General features: G+C 31.7%; 1 protein-coding gene across 1 annotated transcript in view; it reads right to left on the bottom strand.

Moving 5' to 3' along the window:
* LOC114339160 (uncharacterized) overlaps positions 1-13,199 on the bottom strand; it is a 28,694-nt gene extending 15,495 nt beyond the window's left edge. The window contains exons 1-2 of the mRNA XM_028289792.2: positions 13,059-13,199; positions 2,681-2,893 (exon numbers count right to left, since the gene is read on the bottom strand). Of these exons, the coding sequence (XP_028145593.1) occupies positions 2,681-2,893; positions 13,059-13,122 (277 nt within the window). The 5' untranslated portion in view covers positions 13,123-13,199. The remainder of the gene's footprint in view (positions 1-2,680; positions 2,894-13,058) is intronic.
* Between the last annotated feature and the right edge of the window lie 14,488 nt (positions 13,200-27,687).

Raw genomic sequence — 27,687 nt, 5'->3', positions numbered from 1 at the left:
AATCAAAGTAACTTGTTATAATGCCATATAATGACATTTTTGAGCCCCTTCTATTAAAATATTATGTTTTCCATTGATACTTTACGATAGAAAATGCAAATTTGTATAAATAAACACCAAATCACTGTAAAATCGCATAACATTTTGAGAAAAAAAGAAGAAGAAGATTTTTTTGACCTTAAATATCTTATTTTTACGTCCCGCAGAAGCTATATACCAATTTTCAGACAAATCGGAGGTCCAAAATGTTTTTTTCTCCAAAATTGAGTGATTTGAAATGGAACCCGAACACAATAAAAATAAGAAAGTTACAATATCTGGGACACGTAATGAGGGGGCAGCGATATGAACTACTGAGACTGATAATACAGGAAAAGATGGAAGGAGGAAGGGAAAGAGTACTTATAGGAAGAAGGAGAGTACCCTAGAGAAGAACTGAATATACTGGTTTAAATGCAGCTCCATAGAACTCTTCAGAGCTGCGGTAGATAGGGTAAAGATAGTGGTGATGATATCTAACCTCCGATTGGAAGACGGCACTTAAACAAGAAGAAATACAAGTTCCTTGAATTCACAGTGACGAAAACAGCGTAAATAGACCAAGAAGGATCTGTTTTTAGGTGGAAGTGAGAGGTGGCATTCGGATTTTTGCGGATAAAGTTAGGTGATAACTTCGTTAATAATAATTGACTTATGCTCCTTCCCAAATATGCCCGGAACATTTATAAAAAAAATAAAATATTTAAAAATTTCAAAAAAAAAATCATTTTTTTTTCTAATTTCTTTGCTTATAACTTTAAAACGATTCATTTTGGAACAAAGTCGTATAGGAATAAAACAAAGATAATTAAATTTTCTATTAGATGCGATTGGTTAAAAATGTCTTAATTTAACACCCTTGCTGCAAAATAGCAATAAATATAAAAGAAGGGGGCAAAACAAGCCTGTCCTTAATCAATGTTTTTCCATCACTTAGGTTACACTTGGAACCTTCCACCAAATTCCATTAAAATTGACTTACTAGATTTTGCATAATAATTTTGCAATCTAAACTTTTTTTTTTAATTTAATTTTTTAAAATCTTGCACAACAAAAACTAGAACATACAAAGATTTGTCAATTTTTTCACATATAAAGAAGCATTCTGCCTATCTAATGCACTTTACAGAATTGAAATCGGATTATTTAAGCAGTCTCAGCAATGTCTTAAAGTTATAAACAATTTTTTGGCTTATAAACAAATTAGTGCTGTATCCAGGAGGTCCTACGGGCTCCTTTATTTAGATGGGCTTACCCAAGTTTTTTTATGTATTTTGACCCGTAGAACACGATTTTTTTGGGTAACAGTTGCTGCGGATGTCGATAAGATTGTTAAAAACAAAGAACTTGAGGAATTACATAACATCGACTTTTCGCAAAATACAACATTTTTTTGTATTTCTTGGGTAATTCTAAGCAAAAAATGGTCCTACAAGTTTTTTCGTAGGATTCATAGTTTTCGAGATAAACGCGGTGAAACATTAAAAAAATCGAAAAATTGCAATTTTTGAACGAGAATAACTTTTGATTCAAAAATAAAATAGCAATTCTGCTGACAGCATTTGAAAGTTTAAGTCAAATTATACCGGTTTAATTCTATAAAGTGTATTATATAGGTATAGAACCTCTTTATATGTAAAAAAATTAGCCAACTTCTAAATGGTCTACTTTTTCTTCAGAAAGATTTTAAAAAATTTGAACTTTTTTAAAAACATTTACATTGCAAATTTATTATGCAAAATCTATTAGGTCGAGTTTAATGAAATTTGGTAGACCATTTAAGTAAGTTATAAGAATTTTCTAAGCGAATTAATAACGTTCTAAGTGCCACCAAAGTGGTTAAGAAACATTGAATAACAACAGGCGTATTTTGCCCCCTTATTTTGTATTTATTGCTATATTGCAGAAAAGGTAATACCTTAAGACATTTTTGACCAGTCGTATATCATACAAAATTCAATTATTATCTTTATTTTATTTCTCTAAGACTTTGTTCCAAAACGAACCGTTTTAAAGTTATAAGCAAAGAAGGCAGAAAAAAATCAATGTTTTTAGAAATTTTTAAATATTTTAATTTTTTTTAATAATGTTCCGGGCATATTTGAGAAGGAGCATAAGTCAATTATTATTACTGAAGGTGTCACCTAACTTTATCTGCAAAAATCCGAATGCCACCTCTCCCATCCAAAAATACACGTTTTTTTACCGATTAGTCCTGGTCTAAAACAGAATAAGTAAATAAACTATAAAAATCAATAATAACATACCTACATTGAAAGGTAAATATCAAAGTGGTACGAACGTGTAGGGGAACTAACAACATAAAATAATAGGTAGATAATACAATAACTTGATAGGTATAAGGAAAAATATCGACAACCTATGACATCTTGAAGAGAAGAACTAGACAGTCACGCTAGAGTGGGTACGAGAAAAGTGAAATAAAAGACATAGAAATTGAAAAAATATTGAGTGAATGAAAAACTAACGTAGATATTACAGTTTTTATAAAATGTAACACTAATATTTTTTAATACAGTGTAATAGTTTTATACTTATAATCAAAACCAAATTTTATATATCAATCTTTTTAATAATAGTAGCCAATTTTTTAATATATCTATATTTGTATAATACTTACTATATGATGATCTCGAATGATGAGTTCGAGTTGGAGCTGTAGTACTCTCGAAATCACAGCAAACTTTCACTTGTCCATCGAAGTCTTCGCATTGCTTACTTTTGAGATGTTCCTTCGAAGCTTCAGATAACGGTCTTTCTAAACCTTTAAAATATTTTAGAAAAGATGAACATTGCTTCATAGGAATGCAGTTGCACGTTTCATTCCCCATAACTAGAAAACAAAGAAAAATCTTTTTAGTGTTTGAAATGATTACGGAATGAATGATTTATGTACTGTATTAGTATTAACAGTTTTGATTATTTTAATACAATGTGATTGAATACAAATTCTTTTAATACAATCTCTGAAAATTCCATGGACCGACCGCGTGAGAAATGAAGAAGTTTTATGAGAAGAAGGCGTATGAATAGAGAACGTGAACTTACAGAAATTCTCAAGAAACGTAAAACATCTTATCTTGGACACATATTTAGACACAACAGGTATAACTTCCTTCAACTTAATATAGAAGTGAAAATACAAGGAAGACGCGGCCCGAGTAGACGCGGCCTGGCTGCGCAACATCAAAGAATGGACAGGATTAGACTTTCAAAGTCTAATAAGAAAAGCCGAAAATAGAGAAGACTTTGCAGAAGTTATCGCCAACCTTCGCTAAGAAGACTGCACCCAAAGAAGAAGAATACAATGTAAAAACCTATGTAACAAAATTAATAATAGATATATGAGAGCATCAACTACCGAATTGTTAAAATAAGGGACATTGAAGCCTAGTTAAAAAATACTTTTGGCGACAAGATACAAGGAAAAAGGATGGAAAACTTGAAGCTTGATTTTGAAGCTAATGAATAAAAGAAAAAAATTCAAGAATAAAAAGATGTGATACCAAAAGTTCTAAAGTATAAAATAAACAGAAAAATAATCGGTGCAAGGGATGCGGAATATTGAAAAAGATAGAAGGAAATAAAAAGACTTGCAAAATAAATATCACAACGTTAATTTGCATAAAAAAAATTAAGGAACTACTTGGGCTAAGATCAATAATTAAAAACCTAACCTATGCTGGAATCAGACCGCAAATCTCAGAGTTGAAGATGACACAAGGAATATGTGAAAACTATGCGTGGAGTGAGGCAAGGCTGTATTTTGCCTCCTCTAATCGTCAATCTCTACTTTTAAAGAATATTTATCGAAGCTTTGCACGAAACTGAAAAAGGAATTCTACTAAACGGGTAGGTATCGACTAAACCAGATAAGATATGCAGTTTAGTATTTGTGGACAACCTAGAAGACCTCTAAGTACCTATGAACAAAATGACGTATTACAGTCAACAATATGGACTCAATATAAAAGTAAAGAAGACAACTATCTGAACACTATATTAAATAGGGCATAGGTAAATTGAGTCCCATATACCTGAATTAAGAAGGGTCAAAATATTTAGATGGTCGAATTGAGTCCCGGGCATCGTAATCCTTCTAATTACCTTTTAATAGCTTTCTAATTTGTAAGTATTATGATACTTTCTAATTTGTAAGTATTATGATACTTTCTAATTTGTACTTAAGCATATTTAGAAATATTGTTATTACCTGGAATAACAATAGAGGAATGAAATGATTTTATTGGTTATGCATTTATGGTAATCAAATATAAAAAAGCAATATCCTACAAAATATTTAGTATGGTGCGATCTATCTGTATATGATACGGTGTTAAGTTGATTGCCAAAATGAGTTCAGTGAAAATTGTTCTTAATGAAAAAGGAAAACAATTGATTGTGTTAAATGGCTTCAAATATCGTTTTTACAAATCTTTAAAGAATAACGACAAGCGTTGGATGTGTTGTGCGCAGTGGAGGGAAAAATGTAAAGCATTTTTAAAAACCCAAGGTGACAACGTAGTGACGGAAATTCGGGATGAACACAACCATAGCGAATTAAACGAAGATGCACTTACATAACCGTCAAATGTTAAGTAACTCCTTAAAACGAAAGGCCGTAGAAGACATCGGTGAAAGACCTATGAAAATTTTGCAAAAGGAATTACGAAATGGAGATATTAGTACCTTGACTACCAAAGACGTGGCATTGGTTCGAAAAAATATGTATAACGCCCGACGATCTCTTCTGCCTAAATTACCAAAAAGTATGGAGGAAACTCATGATATATTAAAAACATTTCCAGTGAAAACCAACAAAAACGAGGATTTTCTAATGGTGAACGACATAGAAAACCAAATTATTATGTTTTTCTGTAGCAGCAATTTAGAATTTTTAGCAGATTTGGACACCATTTATATAGATGGAACTTTTGAATATTGCCCAAAGTTTTTTAAGCAAATGTTCTCCATCCATGGTCTAAAAGAAGATCATTATATACCTTTGGTTTTCTTCTTATTGCAAAATAAACAAAAACATACATATACACTGGCACTTAAATTCAGCAATTCAGCAAAGTGTCACTGAAGTTTGGACTAATGTTTCATTGAAGGGCTGCCTGCCGATTCCATTTAGGACAATCCTGGTAAGTAGTCATATTTGAATCCTTTTTTTGAATGATGATGATGTGTATGTGTGCTTTTTGTTTTTTGTTTTTTTTTGTACTGATTTCCCATATGCCACGCTGTTGTAATTTTCCTGGTCCTGATAAGTAGGAGTCATATTTGACATATTTCAATTTTTTTTTATGATGGTGATGATGATGTGTATGTAAACTTTTTGTTTTTTGGTGTTTTTTACTGATTTCCCATATGCCACGTTGTTGTAATTTTCCTGGTCCTGATAAGTAGTCATATTCAACATACGAGTATTTGAATTGTATTTTTGATGATGATATGATGATGTGTATATATGCTTTTTGTTTTCCGGTGTTTTTACTTATTTTCCATATATGTCATACTGTTGTAATTCTAATGATGTTTTTTTCTTTTTTCAGGTGGCGCAAAATTCAGGCACTAGGTTTAACATCCTTATACAAAGACAAAGAGAGTGATGTAGGAAAATATTTAACATACTGCTTTGGAATGCCATTTCTCAACCCAGAAGATGTAGGAGATTGTTTTGTTGAAGCTTTATCATCAATGCAGCAACAAAATCATAGAATAGTAGAATTTGTGGACTATCTGGTCGATAATTATGTCTCAGAATCGGCTAAGTTTCCGCCAGAAATATGGGCGGAGATGTCAAGCAGTTTACAACGAACGACGAACGCATGTGAGAGTTTTCATTCCAGGTTTAACTCGTCATTTTATTTTGCTCATATTCATTTTTTCCAATTTTTAACAGGTTTAATAGACTTTCAAAGTGAAACGTATGTTAAAATTAGAAGGGTACAAAAAAATAAAAAATAAATTATTCTGTACAAACCCTTACATCAAAAAAATTTGTAGATGAACAAATTTTAAAATTAAATAATAGATTAATATCAAAATTTGATTACATCAAAAGTGTAGGTGAAAAATTTAGAATAGTTAAATAAATGAATTAGCATGTAATTCTAGCTTATATTGTTTTTTGTAAATATTGTAGGTATACATTTTTGTAATAAAATTATATGCTCTAAAATAAATTATTGTTTTCTAATTCCTAGAAATCATTACGTACACCGACTAAGCCCCAGGTAGACACGGGACTCAATTTACCCATCTTCGGGACTCAACTCGGCTATTAGAAATACGGATTATAAATTCTGGGACTCAACTAGGTTACTCCGATTAAATTGAAGAATGGAACAAAACACCCAAGAGATAAGAGCGAACATCGGTAAAGATAGATCCACCTTTTACCGGATGGGGACTTCAGAATCGAATTCAACACAGCATATGTGCAGCTTTTCCGCAAAGCTGCAGATAAGACAAAAATTGCCATAATGATCTCCAATATTTGTCATGAATAGGCATACAGTCGAACCCGTTTATTGGAATAGCCTTCGTGCAAAGCAAAAGTATTCCTACAACCGGGATATTCTAATAACCGATCATGGGTGGCTAGAAGAAACGTTTCGGGACCTCAAATTTCTATTCCTTAAAGCGGGATATTCCTTTAACAGGTATTCTAATAAGCGGGTTCGACTGTATTAAGAAGAATAAGCAACACAAAAAATACGAAATATTACAAATATACTTCTAAACAGATAGAAAACATTTCTATGAAAACAGATCAAAAATCAAACAAAAAAGGAATGCACAGAAGAATTACTTCAAGACCATAAACAAGGAAATTTTTTATGAACATAATAATCGGAAACCTATTACCACAGATTACTAAAGCCGAGGTTATTCATGCAATTAGATTAATGAAAACCAATAAATCTCCTGGGATGGCAACAGTCCCGGATTAAGAATTTTGAGACCCCTAGGCAACCCAAGTTATAAAGCCCCTTAAGAAACCTAGGCTTTCCATGTTTTTAATAATTTTCATTTTTGAAAATATCCGTTCGCCTGTTGGGAAATATTCCAAAATGACTGTGAAGCAGGAATAAATTGTTTTCTCTGCAAGTCTTGAAGCTGGGCTATAAAATATTTGAACTCCTCTAGTTCATCTTTAACTTCAGATTCAATATTATCCCGATAGTTTTCATGTAGTTTTGAAGCACACTCCTTTATTTGAGTATCACTCAATTTTGTAAAAACACATCAAAGACCAAATATTGAGTTCACTGACCCGTACACTGTCAACCGACGATTCAGCTCAGTATAGCTTATCGAACATTGGTAGATACGTTATAACCTTAACTTTTGTCCACTCTGTAGAAAAACTTCATTGGAATTAGCATCATCAAAATGCAGTTTTCTTGCTCGTTGTCGTTTATTCGCGTCGGAATATTAAGAGTATTCTAGATCGCAGGTCTTCTGCTTGCTCGTAGTAAGCTAAATGATCTCTTTGGAATTTTAAGAACTCCAAAAATGAATTTAGAAGCTGAACTGCAGTTTGATGTTCAATTTCTTCTCTCTGTATCTCTGTAATGATTCCCTGACAGTGTTGATGCGTTCTTAAATTGTTGCCCAAAACTCGTTCATTATGAATGTTTCTTATTTTGACATTTCTTTCAACAAACACTTAGCCTCATGAACTCTTTCAGCTTTCTAATTTGTGTCTTCATCAAAAGTATGAAGAATAGATTTGAAAGCGTTGTAATGTTTAGACAAAGGTCTTGTTGCACGTGCCCTTGCAGTCCATCTTGTGCTGCTTGTTCTTTTAAGAACTAGATCGTGGCGAATGAGATCGCTTAGTGGAGCTTCATTTAAGCATTTGATCATAACTTCCCAGCGGTGAGTTGCGGCTGAAAAAAAGTTGTACACGGACTAAACAAACCCAAAATACGATATTATATGAGGGAGAATACGTCAGCCAATCTCTTTTAATTTTTGTTCCACTTATTTATTTTCGAAAAACCATAGATTGTGTAAAAATCTTGTAATGCCTTCAAAATTTCTTTTTGATGCTGAAACACTTTCATGAAGGTTTTTACATTCTGAAGACCTTTCCCAATTCAAAATTTTCTTACTTCTTTAGTTATTGTATTCCGAAATCCTATGTCGTTTTCCGAATTTAGGACCCAATTTATTTTTAACTTTAATTTCTAACTTAGATTTTGTTTCTGGTTCTTTATTGGTTTCTGGTTCCAACTTCTTGAAATGGAATAGAACTGTCGTTATATATTTTTTCATCTACTTCAGTTACGGAAGCTATGTTTTCCGCAGTTATTTCTATTTCATCATGTGCATTTTCATTGGTTGCAGCTTCACTAGCTATGGATTTCCATGTGAAACTCAGTTTAAACTCAAATAAGTTTTGCTTCTGCTTTAGACCTTGCTTAAGAATCTTTTCTTTCTCCTGCTTTTTCTTGTGTTTTTCTGCTCCACTCTCGAACCTTTTTTCTTATTTTCATTTGTAGTAGCGTTCCTTTTACCAAAGGGCATTCATTAGAGATTTATTCTCACAACATCGACTTTCTATGTGAACAAAAGTGTTAATTGTAATGTAATTTTATACGTCCACCATCACTTTTATGGTATTCTAATTGTATTCTAATTGTAATTCTAATGGGTAATTCTAATTATTATTTTTCCTTTTCGAGGCCCCTAGGCAACTGCCTACTTTGCCTAATGGTTAATCCGGCACTGGGTGGCAACGTGGCATTCGAACGTAAATAAAGTGTTTGATTTTACTCCTACATTTTCCACAAAAATATCGCGTGGTGTAGAGAAATTTTAATACAAAACAAGTGCGCAACGTAAATTATAAAAGCGAAGACGTTCTGTTCTACTGTGACAAAAAAAATTGGAAATAGACTCAAACATAAACAGAACAGCGAGGTAAGAGTTGGTAAACTGATAAACAAAATAGATGAAAATGGTCATGAGCAGAAGATACAGGCAAGAATAGTCAAAGGAAATAAAATGTATGGAGCATTACGAACATTAATGAAATCCAAATACGTCTCCAGAAGAACAAAAATCAGAATTTACAAGACAGTTATCATACAGTAAGGTACGAATGCGAAACATCGAAACATGCATGGGTGCTGAAAAAGTCAGAAGGAGACCTTTTAAAAAATGGGAGAGGAAAATCCAAAAAGCAATATATGGAGGACTGAAAATAAATGGTCAGTGTAGAAGAAGAAGTGCATTTGAAATGTGGGTCTACCAGAGAATGTTGCTCATACCATGGACCGCACATCGCACAAATAATTCAATATTAGCCGAACTTAACATAAAAACTAGACTCAGCACAACTATCAACCAAAATATACTGAGATATTTTGGACATATAAGTACAAGAAGAGAAGGCATGGAACGAATGATAGTTGAAGGCAACGTAGAGGGTAGAAGATCCAGAGAAAGATCTCCATTACGATGGTCGGACCAAATAAAGGACATGACTGGTTACTCATTCTTCGAAGCAAAATAACACGCACAGGAGAGAGAGAGAGAATTGGACAGAAATAGTCAAACGACTTACATGACGCCACTACATCCTTACGAAGGAGAACAGATAGAGGAGGAGTAGAAGAAGAACAAATAAAAAATTAGAAGAACTGTATAAAGAGTCAACGATATGACGACAATTAAAGCACAGACAAGACAATATTTGGGGAACATCGAAAGAATGGGAAATAAAAGAATGCCAAAAAATGAGACACTTACGAAGATCAATACAAAAGAGAAGGAAGGGCAGACCAAGAAAAAGATGGAAGGACAATGTGTACGAAGACCGGAAGAAAAGTAACATTGAAAGATGGAAAGAACTAACATTAGACATAAGAGATGGAGAGAAGTGATGAAAGAGTGTATAAAAAACTGAAGTGAAATTAAATCAAATTTATAAGAGTAAAATAAAATGTAAACGTTTCAGCCCTCGGACTACAAGACCTGTTAAATAAATAAATAGGTAAATAAAATAAATCGCCTGGGCTAGGCCAAATATACAAAGTTAAAGCTAATATATTAATATATTCTGGATATTTTGGTGGGTTATTCAATCAAATCTGCCCATGAATCATTACCCAAGAAATGTTAAAATCGATATTTATATGCCTATCGAAGAATTCAGGAGAGCAGGGTTGCTAAAAGCTAACCACAATCATGATCACGAATTAAATTAGGGATTAAATTATCAAGAAATAGAGCAGAACGAAAAAAATTCGACAGAGATTATAATACATACATAGCATAAACTAAAACGAAGATGTACATACATACTCCATTTAGCCCCTTACATTACTGACCTATAATAAAACTAATGGTCCCCCTTACATAACTGATTATAGAATTGAAGAAGCATCTAAAATTCCACAAGCAGGATCAAAGAATAAGAGATGGATAAGAAGAGAGAAAAAAGAGGAACAATAAAAATATGGAACTAAGCTAATACAGTTATGAGCGCGCTAATAACCGACAATATAACGCAAAATAGGGAAAACATAATGCAATATTAAATAAAAAGAGATGAAACTAGTAAAGGGGGAAATTATCGATATAAACATATAAATTACCATTACATAGTTTCCCACCTTTAAACGCCTGCAACAGGAGTATTTTATAAAATTCTCCTATCACAGTGACAGTTGTCATACTTCTCCGATACGTCTAAAGGCATGATACAATAACTGAAGATATGACATGGAGTCGGTGGGCAGGGCCTATGCAACTGCGTCACTCTGTGAGTAGAACAGCATAAAATTCCGTGTTGTCGTATAGTAAACGGTGTTTATTTTTTTGTTTAAGGTGAATTTAACTTATAATTTGTTAAACTTTTATTAAAAATGAGGTGTGCCGTGTTTGGTTGTAATGTGGACAATCAATCACAAGGTTTCGATACGAATATCAAGTTTTTTAGTTTCCCAAAAGACAAAAAAGTGCGATTTGTGTGAAAACAGTTATGTAAACGTAAACGTGCAGACAATATTAACGTTAACAACGCTCGTATCTGTTCAACACATTGTCACAGCGACGATTATGAACGCAATCTCAAACACAAGCTGATTGGATATTCTCCTAAAAATTTTCGATAAAAAGGACTCCCAAAATTTAGCGAAAGCGGGAAAAGGCAAAGTGGATTCTGGTAGAGAGCAACTAACTATTTTTAATGAGAAATAAGCCACAATTTTACTAAAAAATGATTTTATTAATGTTTCGAACGTCTAAATCGGATGCCGTTGTGAAAATACAAAAAATATTAATAAATTAAAGAAAAATGTTGTTACTTAGTAAAAAATTATTCTAATAATTTATTTAATCTGACTCATTTATATCGACAATTCAGACATATATTATACATTTTAAAGTAGAAGACCTTAAAATGATATTGCCAATTATTGTTCATTTGATTACATGAAATCAACCCCAACTCAAGAATATCCGTCACAGAAAAAAATCATAGCATGTAATCTGTCTTTAAAAATACAACCACATGCAATGGTGACAGTAAAATTCTCGCGTTAGAGATTCCATAGTAAATCACGAGGGAAAACCAGGAAAAAACCTCGTGATACTATCCCGACATCGTCATTATTAGGTCTTACTTTAGTTTACTCTCAAAACTAATACCAGATTCTAATATAATACTTACGATAATAATAGTAAGACCTAATACTTACGATGTCATGATAGTATTACGAGGTTTTTTCCTGGTTTTCCCTCGTGATTTACTATGGAATCTCTAATGCGAGAATTTTACTGCCACTGTTGCATCTGGTTGTCTTTTTAAAGACAGATCACATGCTATGATTTTTTTGTGACGGATATTCTTGAGTTGGGGTTGATTTCATGTAATCGAATGAACAATTGGCAATATCATTTTAAAGTTTTCTACTTTAAAATGTATAAGGTATGTCTGAATTGCCGATATAAATGAGCCAGATTAAATAAATTATTATAAGAATTTTTTGCTAAGCAACAACATTTTTGTTTAATTCATTAATATTTTTTGTATTTTAAGAACGACATCCGATTTGGACGTCGAAACGTTAATAAAATCTTTTTTTTTTGATAAAATTGTGGCTTATTTCCCATTAAAAATAGTTCATTACAAAAATGCCACAAGAAAATAGCTTCAGAACAACAGTAGAGAGCAACGCTGTGTATTATACAGTATAATATATAATGAGACGTATCTTGCCTAATAATAAAAAATCCTGTTTGTAATTGATTTCTATGATTAGATTATGTTCTCAATAATTATATTTAATCATACTAAACAAAACAGCACATCTCGAAAATTTCACAACTGATATTAAAAGTTAAAATCCCCAAATCATAATGGCAATGCATTCGAAATGTAAAGGATCTACTCACAACGTGACGTCATGCGCGACCTGAACGAAATTAGGAACGCTACGTGTCGTATCTTGGGTTATTGTATCATGGTCTAAAGGTGGGAAACTATGTATGTATTATAATGTTAATTTATACGTGCATATCGTTATTTTCCACCTCTACTAGTTTCATCTCTTTTTACTTTACAATGTATTATGTTTTCCATCTGTTGCGTTATTTTACCGGTTATTAGCGCGCTCATCACTGTATCTTAATATTAAATAATAGAGCTGGATAGCAACTAAAACGGTTATAGAACGCGAAAGAGAAATGGAGCTCTACACACAAAAAAATTCTTTATTAAAATTAAAGCTTTAGCAACACGTTGAGAATAGAGATTCACAAGTCGGAAATGCTCCAATTTTTAAAAATAACAAAATAATATTATCTAGATTAATAGGAAAAATAAGCAATTTTAAATTAAAAAAAACTTTCAAAAATTAATATTGTCAACTATTTAAACAAAATAATATGACTCTCTAGTCAACAACTGAAAATTTTAAAACATTTACATATCCAAATTATCCTAAACAAAAACTAATCAAAAATACACCAACCTGTTTTAGTATGGTTTACCACTAATATAATTATCACAGAAATATTTAAAATATTATAGTACATTGTTCACTTAAACTTTGTTTCTTTGTGTGTTTTATATAGACTAACCGCGGCGAAAGTTTTGGACATAATAATTTGTACCTTGAGGAAACAAGACAAAGAGGTGGTATCTCTTTAAGTTGCATAAATATGGGGATTGATTATCATGGGGGTTTCCAAATATCTAAAGCACAAACATTCCACTATTGTTTTATTGGAAAACCCGGTTTTAATGATAAGGGATATGCTGATACAGGTAAATAGATATCTAATAGAAATCTAATAGATTAGAAACTTCTTTTGTTATGGAATTTTTTTGTAAATGGTAGTCATAAATGTAGTAGTACATAAATGTGTAAAAAAAGTATTTAGTTTTGCACATTGTTCTAATGATAGGAATATTATTGCTGCCGAAATCAATATAAAATTTCTAGAAATACTGATCCCAAATAGGTTGTATTTTTTTAAGAAAAATATGCTTCTTATTTTTTCTCGAATCTCATTATCACCCTCACAGGTGTAGTAAGCGGCGAAATGAAATTCGTCCGGTTCATTTTATGACATCATGAAATTGGTCCGAATTTATTTTAGCCCTCAAGAGTAACCATGAAATTCGTCCGATGCCACCATGAAATTCGTCCGATTTTAATTTTGTTCATTTTAACCAAATCTTTATTATCGGTATTTATAATCTAATAATATATCATGTAATAGAGATGAATGCATTAAAAAATTATTAGAAAAACCGAGGTTTTGTTTAAATTTGATTGTTTACTTTTGCCAGGTAAAATTAATCTTCATTGTTCTTTGTTTGTAATCTTCATTGTTACCATTCATGGCGCTAGTTGTCGCAAAGTACCTCTACGTATTAATTTGTTGTTTTGAACTATTAATGTTTTTATGGGGGTAGTATACTAATATAGGGTGAGGCAAATAAAGGGCCTATTAGAAATATCTCGAGAACTGAAGGTAACATAATCATGAAAATTGGAATGAAGGGGTTTTGAAGAGTGGTCTATTTATTGAAAATATTTTTATCTATTTGCTACTTCCGGTTATACCGGAAGTTGCTTATAACTACGTTTTGTTAAATGGGACACCCTATACATTTTAACATTTTTGGATTCTCCTCGATGTCTTCTTTCTTAAAATATGGTTTTGTAATGTTATACAGGGTAGTTTAAAAGATAATTAGGTTTTTTTTATTAATTTCGTAACAACTTTCACACCCTGTAGAAATGTAGTAGTTTGACAACAAAAACTGTGTTTATGTTTAAATGATTTTTAATATAGTCTACTATCGTTAAGAATTGTTAGTATGTATAGCTAAATTTTTAATTTTAGTATACAGAGTTGGTCGAACGTCGGCATGAGTATTTTCTGAGTTTTCTTAAATAGAACACCCTGTATTTTAGCATTGTAGTGAAATGATCTTTTTTGGTACTTTTTTATTTCTTAAGCATTCCCTATACCTAACTGATTTAATTTGTGAGTTATTGGTAATTCAAAACAAAAATTAATTGCAACAAAAAATACGTGAAATTTTATTAGGTTGGCCGTGAAAATATTCAATCACAAATAATTTTTCGGAAATAAATACATATTAATCTAGATTGATCCTTAAAATTACCAATAATGGTTTAGTTGTCAAAATACCTACGTAGTTAAGATTGTTGGTGCGATTAACAATTAAGCCCAAATTAGAGCAGTTAGATATAGGGAATGCTTAAGAAATGAAAAAGTACCATAAAATATCATTTCATTACAATATTAAAATACAGGGTGTTTTACCCTGTATACTTAAATTTAAGATTAAGCTGTACTAATAATTTTTAATGGTCCAAGAGCTGTGAGACATTTTTGAGTAGGTATTTTAGGCAACCTGAAAATTTTTCAGGTGACTCTTCCATGATAGCCTAATACAAAAATGCCGGTCTGGCTGGAGGGTAGCGGTTATTTTCCCCAAAAATCCCCCCCAAAGTTAAAAAAAGGGGTAAAAATTGTTATTACAAAAAATATCATTGACGTGACTTTAACGTAAATTTAAATATTCAAATATAAAGAAAATAAACAGGCCAGGCGATTTGAGGGCGATTTTAACTCTGCAAGATACTTGCATGGGCGCCCCAGGATTATTTTCAGGGGATGCATCTGAACTTCAGAAGATTTCATCTGAATCTGTACATACTATTAACGAGTATAAAATATGCAACTTTACATGCAAATCTATGTACATTCCTTCCGGACAGGGAAGTACAATTATTATTTTGACAGGGTATTTTTTAATATTAAAAATAAATATTCTAAAAAAGACAGGTTTTTTTTTGGTGAAATTTTCCAACTGCCATGTGATCGAACAAATTACGCGTACATATAAATGAAAAGCGCTATAGGTAAGCAGCAGTGTGAGAAAGAGCTTATACCGATAGCTGTTTGCGTCCTCTGTTGTACCTGAGCGAGTCCGTTCGCTCGAGAAAAATCACGTGACCTGGCGATCCCATGTTGTTGTGCCTCGAAACTTTAGAGTAATTATTATATATTATAATTTTTTAAGTAACTTTTTCTTAATCAAAGGAAAATAATACGTACTATACAATAGATTTTGCAAATATGATAGAAAAAGACAGATTTATTATTATAAATATATAGGTAGAAAAGTATAAAAGTATAAACTAAATTAATTCTGTGTGCCAATCTTGTACTTCTTCTTCAAACTCCTCATCTGAGCTTAAATATTCACTGTCTTCTTCTTCGTCAGACTCCCCTCGAGACTCAGATTCCTCTTCTACATGATCTGTAAATAGTTGTAATATGTATTTAGAATTAATTAAAAATTAATTAACGACAATTTAATTAAATTACTACGTATTCTCTGTCCTTTTATACGGAGTCGAAGCCTGGACAATCACGGGCGCATCTGAAGAAAGACTTGCCATTGTTAAGATGTGCTGTTATTGAATAATGTAAAAAATATCATGAACACAACACGTAACAAACACGGAAACATTAAGAAAGATGAAAAACGCAAAAGAAATACTCAACACTATAAAGGAAAGAAAAATGAGCCAAAATAAATATTCATTCTCTTCTTCTTCGTTCGTCTCCCCTCGAGACTCAGATTCCTCTTCTACCTGATCTGTAAATAGTTGTAAATATGTATTTAGAATTAATTAAAAATTAATTAGTGATTAATTAATTGAGTTGCTGCGTATTCTTACTTATATAACTAATACTTAATACTTTTCCTTATATTATAAAGTAGCTCATTTTTCTTTCTTTCATAGTGTTGAGTGTTTGTTTTGCCTTTTTTTATCTTTCTTAATGTTTCCGTGTTTGTTACGTGTTGCGTCCATGATATTTTTTTACATTATTCGATAACACCACATCTCAACAATGGCAAGTCTATCTTCAGATGCGCCCGTGATTGTCCAGGCTTCGACTTCGTATAAAAGGACAGAGAATACGTAGCAACTCAATTAATTAATCAGTAATTAATTTTTAATTAATTATAAATACATATTACAACTATTTACAGATCATGTAGAAGAGGAATTTGAGTTTCGAGGGGAGTTTGACGAAGAAGAAGACAGTGAATATTTAAGCTCAGATGAGGAGTTTGAAGAAGAAGTACAAGATTCGCACACAGAATTAATTTAGTTTATACTTTTATACTTTTCTACCTATAACTTTTTTAATAATATATCTGTCTTTTTCTATCATATTTGCAAAATCTATTGTATAGTACCTATTATTTTCCTTTAATTAAGAAAAAGTTACTTAAAAAACTATAATATATAATAGTTACTCTGACGTTTCGAGGCACAACAACATGGGATCGCCAGGTCACGTGATTTTTCTCGAGTGAACGGACTCGCTCAGGTACAACAGAGGATGCAAACAGCTATCGGTATACGCTCTTTCTCACACTCCTGCTTACCTATAGCGCTTTTAATTTATATGCACGCGTAATTTGTTCGATCACATGGCAGTTGGAAAATTTCACCAAAAAAAACCTGTCTTTTTAGAATAATTATTTGTAATATTAAAAAATACCCTGTCAAAATAATAATTGTACTTCCCTGTCCGGAAGGAATGTACATAGCTTTTCATGTATAGTTGTATATTTTATACTCGTTAATAGTATGTACAGATTCAGATGAAATCTTCTGAAGTTCAGATGCATCCCCTGAAAATAATCCTGGGGCGCCCATGCAAGTATCTTGCAGAGTTAAAAATCGCCCTCAAATCGCCTGGCCTGTTTATTTTCTTTATATTTGAATATTTAAATTTACTTTAAAGTCACGTCAATGATATTTTTTGTAATAACAATTTTTACCCTTTTTTTAACTTTGGGGGGGATTTTTGGGGAAAATAACCGCTACCCTCCAGCCAGACCGGCATTTTTGTATTAGGCTATCATGGAAGAGTCACCTAAAAAATTTTCAGGTTGCCTAAAATACCTACTCAAAAATGTCTCACAGCTCTTATACTATAACATTAGTAGACTATATTAAAAATCATTAGAACATAAATAGAGTTTTTGATCTCAACCTACTACAATTCTACAGAGTGTGAAATTTGCTACGAAATTAATAAAAAAAAACGTAATTATTTTTTAAACCACCCTGTATAACATTACAAAACCCTATATTTTAAGAAAGGATACATCGAGTAGAATCTAAAAATGTAAAAATATACCTTTTACAACGACGAAGTTATAAGCATCTTCCGGTATAACCGGAAGTAGCAAATAGATGAAAATATTTTCATTAAATAGATCACTCTTCAAAACTCCTTCATTCCAATGTTCATTATTCTGTTGTATTTAGTTCTCGAGATATTTCTAATAGGCCCATTATCTGCCCCACCCTATACAGGTAAATTGAAGTGAATAAAATGCAGAATTTTCCCAAGACCTAAGAGAAAGATAGTAGATACATATATTGGTAAATATACATGCTTCATTTTCTCTTTCATTTTGTGCAGAAAAATGTTCGTCGCTTCAAAATACAACACATAATTGTAAGTCTTTTCATTCACATTCTAACAATAATTATTTTTATCGGGTTCATCACTCTATCTTTAATTTTGTTGACGCGTTAACTTCAGGTAGAAACTTATAGGGGAGTGCATATAGATTTTCACTTCGGAAAAAATCAAACAAGATAGAACTTTTTGTAATTTCACTAAGAAATGTTTAATAAACAACATATCAAAAAGTTCTACTCGAGAAGTGGGTGCTTCATTTTTTATTAAACAAATGAACTACGAAGTTTGATGTTTTTTTTAAATAACTACGAAAATATAAATTCTAGAACAAAACCATTGAAAAATTCAGAAAATTTTACAAAAAAAACTTTTATAAAGAATTTTCTAAAATTAAATTTGTATCTTCTATAATTTTTTATTTATAACGCTAAAGTCACCCTTCTCACAAACATTGGCGCACTGTAAACTAGCGTACGGCGAAGTGCAAGGTTGAGTTATGTTAATGTAATTCTTTAACTAATGGATCCAATGAAATTTTACAAATTGAACCTAAAAGAAGAATAATTAAGCTATCTTATGGTTATAATAAAAAGAAATGAAATGTATGGGCCAGTGGCGTGTGGTCCATGGAAGCGGAAGAAGCGCCGCTTCCCTATACCTACTTCGATATAAGAAAATATATCTATTATTAATTAATACCTATTTAATAACAAAAATTTTTCCCTAATCCAAGTAATCTACATATTACCTAGGCATACGCATTGAAAAATATTAAAAATTAATCGCGTACGAACGAAATCAATATGCACACAATTCAACTACATATTCGGTCCACTCCTGACAGAAGCGCATCTTAAAATCGCCGCTTGTCAAGCAGTTGTCCGGTTTAAAAATTGGTCCGGGTTCAATGACCGCAACCCACTAGTCGCACGAATTTTGGTATTCTGGAAGCGATCGTCCTAGCGCATCCTAGCTCCTTCCGACTGTTACTGCTGCAGCGGTGGTTAGGTACGTACATGTACATTCGCTTAAAGAATATGTATTTCGATTTAAATTTTTTGCAGATATTTTTCCTTTTATTGATCTTTTATTTGACATTTTACAGATGAAGTCAAATGACATTGCATTTTGTATAAGACAAATTGATGCCTTTATTAATACGATAATTAAAAAACGAGAGCAGTTTAAAAATATTTGGGATAAAACTGAAAATATGAGGTTTGAACATGAAAGAAAAATAATGAAGATTGATAATATCGGCAACAGAGAGACTTTTTGATAATATTCTATAACAAATGAATTCTAACTTTCAAAATTTTAACGATTTAAAATTTGTAGAATTTATATATAATCTTAATTTTAACTATTTATAATGGGAAATAAGCCACAATATTATTAAAAAATGGTTTTATTAACGTTTCGACGAATTTCGCAAATTCCTCGGTAGAATGCAGTAGGATGTGGATACCCATACTGAAAGAGGAAGTCAATAAAAAGAAAATACCACAATTAGTAAGTCAATAGTCGAGTTAGTACATATTTTATATTTTAGTATTACTTATATATCCATATATTATTAATATTATTTATAATTTAAACAAAATTATAGTAAAGTCAGAATTTGGTATTCATTTTGAGAGTAAATTAAATGTGAGACCAAATACTTACGATGTCGGGATAGTATCACGAGGTTTTTCCTGGTTTTCCCTCGTGATTTACTATGAGATCTCTAACGCGAGAATTTTAATGTCACCGTTGCATGTGGTTGTCTTTTTAAAGACAGATCACATGCTATGATATTTTTTTTGTGACGGATATTCTTGAGTTGGGGTTGATTTCATGCAATCCAATTAATTATCTTTCAGTAAAGTCGTCCCAGGAACGCAACTCATAAATATTGGCAATATCATTTTAAAGTCTTCTACTTTAAGATGTATAATATGTATCTGAATTGCCGATATAAATGAGTCAGATTAAATAAATTATTAGAAGAATTTTTTTTACTAAGCAACAACATTTTTGTTTATGTTAGTAGTATTTTGTATTTTGACAACGGCACCCGATTTGGGCGTCGAAACGTTAATAAAATCATTTTTTAATAATATTGTGACTTATTTCCCATTATAAATATTTAAAATTGTAAAAATGCCACAAGAAAATAGCTTCAGAATAATGTTAATATTTCTAATTATAATTCATCAAAATTTCCCACAGGAATTTATTTCACTACGATTAAATAATGAAAATCTTTTGATATCCCAGCTTTGCATTCTCAGTTAAGTGTCGTTTATGAAACAACTGACATTAGTGATAAAGAAATACCCAGAAATCTGGGTGTTTTTATATTCTTTATAACTACTGGTTTAAACAAGTCACTGTGTGAAATAGTAGGTACTAACTATCCCAGCCACAACTGCATCAGTTGAACGAAGTTTTTCATTATTAAAATGCATTAAAAGTTTCAAATTAAGAGTTTAAAAGAAATTCAACAAGCGAAATTTAGCCCTATTATCCATTGAAAAAGACTGCATTCAACAATTATCCGAAGTTGATAGGAGAATAGACCTCAAGTATAAATAAGTGTCATATTGTTGAAAGTTGTGTGTTGTGGAAAATGCCTCGGAATATAATTTTTTTAAATAGAACTCTTCTTTAGGAAACAAAGCTCGGCGCGAGGACTCAAGGCCCGAGCTAGCAATATAGATCAATGATAGGTCACTAGTCACTAGAAATAGCGGGAATAGAGTGCCTCACGCATTGATCAGGGTAGGATTTAGTGTGTAAGTCCTTGTACCCAGGACGTCTCACATAAGCACTTTGCTGATAAAGAGCCCCTATAGCGCATCAGAGTGTTATCAGGTGGGAAGTGGCTCGACCCTCGACCCTTAAGAAAATATTTTTATATCCTTATTGAATCGCTTCCCCTTCCGAAAAAGTCACCGCACGCCACTGGTATGGGCATAAGTACGGTGGGGGCGGAAAGTGAGCCTTACATGAATTTTATTTAAAAATGATTTAAAAATCTGTAACTAATACAATTTTTCTTATAAAACCCTCAATTTTGCACAACTTACCTTTCAAGTATCGTACTAAATGATGATTCATTCAAAAAAAATCTCAAAAATTTAATTCAAATGATAAGACATCTTAAAAAATGTAATTTTTGAAATCTTCGTAGTATTATAGAATTACCACCAATTTTAGACGGTATTACTCAAGTTTGAACAGATCTATTACAGTTTTCTAAGTGCTTTTTTAAGGCTTAGGATGTAATCTTTAAAATGCACTAAATTATTTTACTTTAAAAATGAAATAGACTATTTATTTTTGAGAAAATTAAGAAAGATAACAAAAATGTAATACAAAAACCGAAAATTACCAGCTAAAAAAATGTTTATATAAAGTGATCAAAACTTTTTTCTGTAAAACTTACCCAAAATGCATTTAATAATAAACTTCAACAATAACAAATGTTCAGCAAAAAAAAATTTTTTAGCTCTTATACAGTATGTCTGCGTAACTTGGAACCTATTGATAACTTTTTTATTATCAGTTTTACGAAAAAAAGTAATTCTTTATAAAATACTCTGTATCGTATATAATCTAAGATTCAATCATCAAATATCACATTTAATGAATTTTATACGAGGTATGTCAAAAAATATGAATTTCACTCAAGAGTAAAGTATCGTTAAATTTCATAATATCGAAAATTGTTATTAAGAAAAGTTGTTTGGAATTAAAACATTTGTTTTAGTGTTCAATTACATCCTTCTAATTAAAATATTGTGAATAATAAAGGCACTTAACTCCTAAGAAAAATTCATATTTTTTACATACCTCGTATAAAATTAAAAAAGTTTAATATCTGATGATTGTATCTTAGATTTTAGTCCAGGGAGAGCATTTTATGAAGGATAACTTTTTTTCGTAAAAAAGATAATAAAATAGTTATCATAATTGTAATAAAATGATGATGAGTATCCGTAATTTGAGAAAAAATTGAAAAAAAATTTTCGATTACAATAATGTAACTGTATATTTAAACATAGTTTTTAATTTCAAACAACTTTTCATAATAGCATTTTTTTATATTCTGAAATATAAAGGTACTTTACTCTTTAACGAAATTCATATTTTTGGCATAACTCGTATAAAATTGATAAAATTTTATATTTGATGGTTGAGTTTTAGATTTTGGACTATCCAGAGCATTTTATGAAGAATAACTTTTTTGCGTAAAATTGATAATAAAAAAGTTTTTCATGTGGTTCCCAGCTACGCAGACATACTGTATAAGAGCTTCTGTATAAGAATTTTCAATTTGCAATGCCATATTCGGATTTAGTATGATCAAAAACAAAATAGAAACATATTTGATCAAAGTAAAATGATGAATTTAACGATATTTTTAAAATTATTAATAGAAAACAATCGCTATTGTTTAAACAATTAATAAACCATTAGCGGCCAAGTTCGCGAGTAGAACTTTTTACTTTAACATGTATATAAACTAACAAAAAAAGTTTTAGAAAAATATAAGCTTGTTTGAATTTTTCCGAAACAATGCATATTTTCGTTCTAATTGCACTCCCCTATTATATCAAAATTCAAAGTGTTAGAACTTCTATTACAATTAGAGCAGATATCCTTAAAATTTCTGATTATATACAGAAACAAATAGATTTGCATAACGCCGGTAAACAAAACCAGAAAGGAATTTGTTACAATATGTATTAGCATATACTTAGATATAAAGTGTAGAATATGTCATATAATATGTATTTCTATGTTTATAACATATTATGTATGTACAATAAAATATTCATATTTTTTATAATGTGCGTGTACTAGGTACATATTTCATGAAATTTGTTCTAATTTATACTATTTTATACTCTTTCGGACGAATTTCATTACAATTTGTTAAGAATAGGCGGACAAATTTCATGGTCATAAAATGAAGAATTATTTACCTATTTTCATCCATGATCAGCTTGAACAATAAGAGACTTAGGGAATCACTTTGTCTTACCCCATTGTCAGCTTAAATTAGGTCAGTTAGGTCATTTTTCTACTTTTACTTTTACCTATTTAGTTGTTCTGGTAGATATTTTCGATCGTTTTAATTATTACTAGATGTATCTCTACAAATATGTTCCTATGTTGAGAACAACAAATGGATAACGTCCTTTAATTTGACCCTGTCAAATGCCTTCTTAATGTCCACGAAACAAAAATATGGCGGTTTGTTGTATTCTAATAATTTCTCTTGAACTTATTTCATTATAAATCAGTCAAACCTGCCATATCCAGATCAATGTGGCGACATACTGATCCGAATATGAAAAAATCCGGATATAAAGACCACTACTTCTTTTATAGTCTCTGAAATGTTTTCTCCTTCGTACATTCCAGTAATCAACGCCGTCAATAACTTTCGTCGATAGATACGTTTTATAGATTCTATAATACATTATTTCGCCATCTTTTAGTTCTTCTTTTAGTGCGTTGTCCAACAGCAGGACTGCCTTTCTCGGTAGATTTCGGTAGATCCGGACGGCGCAGAACCGTCCGGATATGGGGAAGTCCGGATATGACAGGTCCGGATATGGCAGGTTGTACTGTATAGCGTCGGTGCATATATTATATGCATGGCATATAATAATATTCCCGAACTAAAACCTTGTTGTTCTTCTGCTAATTTTATAATTTTCTTCACTTGGTTTGTTATCACTTTGGTCACAGATTAACCCAACACAGATGCGAAAGCTATGCTATGATGCCGGTACAAAAATTGGTAACCTTGAAACTAAGGAGCACAGTTGTTGTGCCGGTGTTTGCACCAATACGATTGATAACTTACAAAATAGTTCATTTGGTCTATAATACTTACTTTTACACCTGATTTGATGTTTACTATATTTACACTTAAAATTAAGACAAACAAAACTTAACAAAACATTGGTCATTTAATAAATTTATGTGTTAAACGAAAAAGGAAATAAAAATACAATAGGTAATTTGGAAATTCTAGGTACATATGTCCTTAACAAAACAAGAGAAAGTTAACTAACTGTTAGAAAAATGACAATCGTTAAAGATTTATATATAAATGTTCATTTATTAAATTTCTGTGTATATTGAAAAATAATAAAAAGTTGCTTGGAATTGAACACGATATAAATATAATAGGGTAATTTGGGAATTCTAGGTAGGTACAAAACAAGAGAAAGTAAACTAGCTGCAAAACAAAACAAAACAAAGTTTTTCCTTAATAAAACAAGAGAAAGTAAACTAGGTATTAGAAAAGTGACAGTCGTTTGGTGACAGTAATTTGTGAATTCCAGGTATGACCTTCCAGAAAAAAACCAGATAAAGTGTTGCTAATATAATAATTTTCAAGTTCCAGGTAATTCCAAATAATTATATAATCAAATTTACTTATATAAACAACGTTTAGTTGGTAAATAAAGATTTTTTTTTCAGAAAGTGATAAGTTTTGGGTCCAAAAAAGTATAATGAGCGAATTGTTTGTATTCCTGAGAATATCTTCTGGCCTTTGGGACTTTTTTCTGCAACAGTGCCTAAGTTTTTACAATTTCGGCCAATGATTTATTAAGAAATTTGTCACATAATTTTTTAAACTGCTCTCTCTTGTTTTGTACCGTTTTGTTTTTTACATATTTTTCTATTCAAAAGTTTTCTTTTTAAAAACCTGATTTTATATTTCAGTTTAGATTCACGTGGCAAGTTATACATAAAAGATGGGACTGGGAAACATCTTTTGTAATTCTTGTAGTAATGTGTCCATGTTTTTTTTATTGGGGCTGATAGAAACTTGTTCAGAGGATATTAACTGTAAATTTTCTGCCGCAGGCGTTATTCTATTATCTGAAAAATCATATCTTTTTATTATTGAAATTATTGATATTTACCTAATTTTTTACCTGACAATATTTGAACTTTTTTCGGCGGCTCCTCAGACGTATTCGCGCAGATATCTTTAGATTCGGTAAAAATTGACGGCAAAGCATTGTCATACAAGAGTTTTCGTCTTGAAGATGTGCATAAAAATTTATTTTCAAAATACTTTTCGCAAAATCTGTATCTAGTTAAATTCTCCTCTAACAAATCTTGTCTTTTAGTAGCTTTTAACCATAGCTCACTCCTATAACATAAGATGTTTTTTAATAAAAATTTAATGTCTTGTTAATATCTCTTTTATTTTTTAAGATTATTTTGACTATCTTCAATAACAGGGCGTTATTAATTCTTACTAGTAACTAAAATTTACTGTTTTCAAGACAGGATTTTTTTCAGACGTATCAAAATATTTCTTGAAAAAATACTATTGGAACTATTTCTAACACACATAGCTTGAGTAACCATTTTATGTGTGTTTCGAGATTAATATAATTAATATGATATAAGTAATATGCCGCTTAATCAGTATTTAGAAAGTAAATCAATTTATTAATGACACTACATACCTTATTTTATCCTTTGGCAATCTAAAAAATGATATTCCTTGACCCGTCTTAGATGAACACCCTTCACAAATACACGTATATCCAACCATTTTTAAAAATATAACAAAACTATTTAAACACACTTGATAAATAGAAAAAATTCCCAATAATCAGCCCGTCAATTTAACACTACAACAAGCGCATGTACTGTCGAGGTTATTCAGGAACTGACAATAAGCTTAAGCCTACATACTAAGCGAGATACCAAGCGACTACGCTTTTGGTAACTCAAAGTAGGAGGAGTTTACCAAAACTCGGTACCAGAGTTATCGCCAGGGTTTCGCATCTGCGTTGGGTTAATCTGTGCTTTGGTGCTAATTTTTATGTTTGTGTTTAATAAGTTAATTCCTATGCAATTCTTCGGGTCCGATTTGTCTTCCATTTTGAAGAAAGGTATTAGGATGCTTGATTTCCATTTTTGTGGTATTCTGTTTTGTTCTATTACTTTTTAGATTAATTTCAATAGTTGTTTGGTCAGATTTTGTCCTCTGTACTTTAGGAATTTGTTCGAAATTCCGTCCTCTCCTGGTGATTTTCTATTTTTTAATTTCCTTAATGCTTTCTTTACCTCTTTCTCAGGTGTTGGTGGTGCATTATCGTCACTTTTAGCAAATAGAGATCGGAAGCGGAAGTAGTCTGCCCATATTTCCTTTTGAATGTGTTTCGTTTTTATTAGTTCGTTCATCTCTTTGCTTTGTCCTCTGATCATTCTTCATACTTTTTTTTTGTGTTCTGTAGAAGTCGTGTTCCATCTTTTTTGAGAAGCTGTGACAGTGTTCCCTTCTTATTTTGTCTGACTAATGAATTCGTTTCATTTCTGATCCGTTTATAATGGTTGTATGCTTGTTGTGTTTGTTTTGTTCTGCATGCATTATTAAAGGGATTTCTTCTTTTCTTTAAAGTGCCCCGCACAAACCTTATGGAAAATAGGTCCCAGTGGATTTAGTTCATACTTTGGGAAAAAACTCTTTAAAGCATTGTGATGAAAAGTTCTTGTGGGCACAACTTGATCATATGGAGGGTTTTCAAGATATAAAGGCACAAACTCGGAAAATTATAAGATTTACTTGGTATTCCAATTCCCTGAGTTACTGGTTATCTGGCAACATGTAGAAATTTGGATCAAAGAAAAGTACTAGTAGTCTAGGATTTTTTCCTGGCTATCCAACGGCGACCTTTACTTTGACCTTGACTTTCAACGGACGTCATCTTCTAGAGTTTCGAGGGTTTTCGGCATTAAATTGATATAAACAGATTACTCATGGGATTTTGGTATCGCTAAACACGAATATGCCATCAGAATTGACCTCCGGAGCACGTGGTGGCCAGGGTCACTGCAAGGGACGTCATCTTCTAGAGTTTCGATGGTTCTCAGTATTTAATTGATGCAAATGAATTACTGGAGAGTTTTTTGAGGCCGCTAAAGACGAATATGCAACCAGAACCGACTCCCGGAGCACCTGGTTTCCAAGGTCAATAAAAGAGGCTCCTGGAGTTTCGAGGATCTTCGGTACTATATTAATGCAAATTAATGCAAACGGATGTTACAGGTTTTTAGGGTAGCTGAACACGAATACGTGATCAGCACAGACACAGGAGCACCTGGTGTCTAAGACAGGTTATCTTCTGGAGTTTCGGAGGAATCAAATGGAGAAATCAAATGGATTACTCTTAGGTTTTTGGTTTTTGCTGAACTTGCATACACTATTAGATCCGACCCACGAATCACATTGTGCTTACGGCACGTTATCTGCTGGAGTTTCGAGGGTTTTCGGCATTAAATTGATAAAAACACATTACTCGAGGCATTTTGGGGTCGCTGAACGCTAATACGACATCAGATCCGACTCACAAAGCACCTGGTGCCTAAGGTTATTTATTTTCTCGAGTTTCGAGAGTTTTCGGCATTAAATTGATACGAATGGATTACTCATGGCTTTTTGGAGTTGCTGAACACGAATACGCTATCAGAACAGACACCGGAGCACCTATCGCCTAAAGCACGTCATCTTCTGGAATTTCGAGAGTTTTCGGTACTAAATTGATGCAAACAGATGGGTACACACCG

Source organism: Diabrotica virgifera, chromosome 6 (assembly GCF_917563875.1).
Source record: "Diabrotica virgifera virgifera chromosome 6, PGI_DIABVI_V3a".
Lineage (NCBI taxonomy): Eukaryota > Metazoa > Arthropoda > Insecta > Coleoptera > Chrysomelidae > Diabrotica > Diabrotica virgifera.
The sequence above is the reverse complement of the archived record's forward strand: the minus strand, read 5'-3'. Positions and strand labels throughout refer to the sequence as shown.